The sequence below is a fragment of the Cyprinodon variegatus genome, unplaced genomic scaffold (genome assembly GCF_000732505.1).
Source record: "Cyprinodon variegatus isolate N-32 unplaced genomic scaffold, C_variegatus-1.0 Scaffold429, whole genome shotgun sequence".
Classification (NCBI taxonomy): Eukaryota; Metazoa; Chordata; class Actinopteri; order Cyprinodontiformes; family Cyprinodontidae; genus Cyprinodon; species Cyprinodon variegatus.
This window is the reverse complement of record NW_015150882.1, coordinates 563,544-566,835: the sequence shown is the minus strand read 5'-3', so window position 1 is coordinate 566,835 and position 3,292 is coordinate 563,544. Positions and strand designations below refer to the sequence as shown.

Sequence of the window (3,292 nt, the reverse complement as noted above, 5' to 3'; positions counted from 1 at the left end):
CAATATGTATTCAGTACATGTTGATAAGAAGCAAGTGAGGTAAGCAAAATGACAACTTTGTCTCTCTTTAAATAATAAGAAGATGACACAAAGTTTCCTAAGGTATATCTACAACCAGTAATGCATTGTATTCATCAAACAAGTTTTTTGGTGTTTAAATTGAGCTCCCGTCCTTAAATATACATATTTAGTTTTGTTTTTTATTTTTATATACGATACTAACTTATTTCTGAAATACTACAACATAGAGGCTGACCAAAGTGCTGGACAAAAAACATAATATTAGGCATAGTTCATTCACTGCTAAAATACAGTTTGCCATTTTCAGGGGGGTCTCTTTTTCTCCTTAAGCTTATGCATTTCTACTTTCCTTATGTAATGATGGAGTTGCATCTGCTTTATTTTGCATTCTACTTGATTGACTACTTGACTAAATGACCTAGAATGCAATTTTGAACTTGTCAAGGGGCAATTGTAATTGTATATATGTAACTGTACCATTTTTTTCTATCTATGCTAAAGGTAGAAAGATTACGCATATTCTACTTTTCAATTTGATTCACTTTATTTCTATAGCGCCAATTCACAATACATGTCATCTCACTGCACTTTACAGTTCACCAGATCATACAGTCAAATTGATTCAAAGTTTTCTATCGAGTTATTGACTCAAATTCAATCCCTCACACTAAGCATGCTTGTAGCGACAGTGGAGAGGAAAAGCTCCCTTTCAACAGGAAGAAACCTCCAGCATAACCAGGCTCTGGCTGAGCGGCCATCCGCCGAGGCTGACTGGGGTTCAAGGAGAGAGAAGCAGAGATACAAAAAGCAGCTGTAAAAGGTGGCCCCATCCAGCAAACACACAATCGGGCAGATGAGCTCTGAGCCAGCTGCCATGTCAGAGGATGAAGAGAGCACAGCCAGCCAGTCACAGTCAGAGAAACAGGACTACACTGGACAAACAGGCCGATCTCCAACATCTAAAAACAAAGGTGGTGATGGCAGCAGCACAGCTGATATTTCTCTCCAGGGCTGGTGTCACAGCCAAACAGGAACAGACCTGATGAAGCAACTATAAGAAAAAGCAGAGAGAGCATAACGTTAGAGATTAAACTAACAGATTCTGCAGAGTGGAAGAATAGAGACAGAATGAAGTAAAATGATGAAATAGGGGTCCCTATGTCCTCCAGAAGTCTAAGCCTATAGCAGCATAACTATAGAGATAACTCAGGATAACTTGAGCCACTCTAACTATAAGCTTTATCAAAAAGAAAAGTTTTAAGCCTATCCTTAAAAGTAGACAGGGTGTCTGCCTCAAGGACTAAAACTAAATGTTAATAGGCATTACATTAATATATTATAACATGTATGCATAGGTCAGTGCACAATTAATTTAAACATGTGAAGCCAGATATTGTTATTAAAGGTGCATTTTGTGTCATAAATGCACATTAAAACTGCAGAGTGGAAGAGTAGAATTATTTGTAAGAAAGATTTACCCAATCAAAACCCGCTGTAGTTTGTGTTTCTAACGTGATAACATTTAGAAAAAGTCGTTTTGCCAGTCCACGTATGTCTCCGTCAGACTGTTTTATTTTGAAAAAGCCAGCCGGAAATGTAGGCTCTTATCGCGAGCTTGTGGCTGCTGTTATGGAAACCAGGGTGGGAGGGGCTAACTGATGCCATTCGATTCGGGATTTGATGCGGAGATGTGATCCTTGGTGACCAGCTCATAACTCTCAGTCCTACGAGCTACTTTAGCATGAAACTTTTATTTTAACCTTGCTGTTCTGTTGGCTCTCTGGAGACCTGTCATTTTAGCAAACCAGCCGTTTTATTTCGCCCTTTATGTAATTTTTCCTATAAAATTAGGCCAGGCTAAACCTGTCGCTGGATACCCCCCCACCTCTCTCCTTTTGGTGGGTTCTTTTTCTCCCTCCCGAGTTTAAAATCCCGGAGTTTAAAGGAACATTGAAGAGCGAGAATATCACTTTTCTGGACTTTTTTCTTCTTCTTGGGAAGATAACCACCTGCAAAGCGGCTGGAACCAATCTCTGCAACTATCAGACGGCGCGTCGATGTGCCCTGCTTGCCGAATCCGGCTGCTTGGTCATCGGGTTTAGGAAGAGATTTGTGTCGGGAAGCGGTGTGGAGCACAAAGAGCTCATTAATGCCGAGCAGTCAAGTTTTTCTCCATGTGTTGACAGAGGGACTGAGGTGAGAGCAGATTTGCTTCAAGACCTTCAACGCAACACGAAGTTAGTCAACTTTTCCAGCGTGTAGCTGCTTAAAAGTGACTGCCTCCATAAAACAAGTCTTTAAACGGCCCCGTTCCGCTTTTTTAGTTGCTGTGATTTAAACACCGTCTGAGGATTTTGTTTCATATCAGGAACCCGCTTTAAATGCAGGCTGGTCTGCGATCAGTGAGTGAACAGCCGATCTGCCAGTGGGGTTGTAATTCACGTCCATCCATTTTTTACCACCTGGCTTCAACACTATGGAGGTGATATTGAGGAGCAAGCTGCTGCTGCTGGGATACATCTTACTGTTGGACCTTGCTTTTCAGGCTGATGCAGAAGAAGGTGAGTCTGGGTTTATTGTTTATCTGCAGATGAGCAATGATACGTTTTTGTTTATTTATTTTTTGCGGTGTGTGAACAGAGCCAGTGCCTGACAGTGGTATAAGCGAAGTAAGTCTTCTGAAGGCCCTCCTGGCCAGCAGGGGGCGATATGTAGATATGAGCATATTTTAAGAGATGTTATAATCCTAAAAAAAAATGTAATTAAGCTTTAATTAACTTTGTAAAAGCTAAATATTTTTTAGGTTAATTATATCCCTTTAAACATAAGATCAACTATGTTAAACTTACAAAACTGCCTATTTTCCCATTTTTCTGTGTGAACACACTTTTTTTTCAGAATGTCAGATTTAATCAGTTAAGTCTGGGCTGATTTTCTTAATTTCTTTTTAATTATGTGCTTTTTATTAATTATATATCTATTTGAATTGTTCTTTTTTATTATTTATTTTCCAAATTAAATTCTCTTTTTTAAATATATAAATAATACTGGAGCAAAAAAAAAAGTGTATTTGGGATACAAATAAATAACAAACCTTTTTTTCAAGTGAATAGAATTCAAATGACAAAATATTTTTAAAATTTTAAACTATGAAAGTAAACAATAAACAGAAACAGGTTGAGTTGGGGCAGCTCAGTAGTACTCTGTGTTCTATTCTGCTCAGAATCCTAATCAGATTTATTGCCAAGGAATTTGACTTGGTGCAGACAAA

At 38.6% G+C, this 3,292-nt stretch overlaps 1 protein-coding gene across 1 annotated transcript in view; it reads left to right on the top strand.

Moving 5' to 3' along the window:
• Positions 1-1,686: 1,686 nt before the first annotated feature.
• Positions 1,687-3,292, top strand: part of LOC107093502 (ephrin type-B receptor 4-like) — a 63,673-nt gene continuing 62,067 nt past the window's right edge. The window contains exon 1 of the mRNA XM_015388602.1: positions 1,687-2,582. Within this exon, the coding sequence (XP_015244088.1) occupies positions 2,498-2,582 (85 nt within the window). The 5' untranslated portion in view covers positions 1,687-2,497. The remainder of the gene's footprint in view (positions 2,583-3,292) is intronic.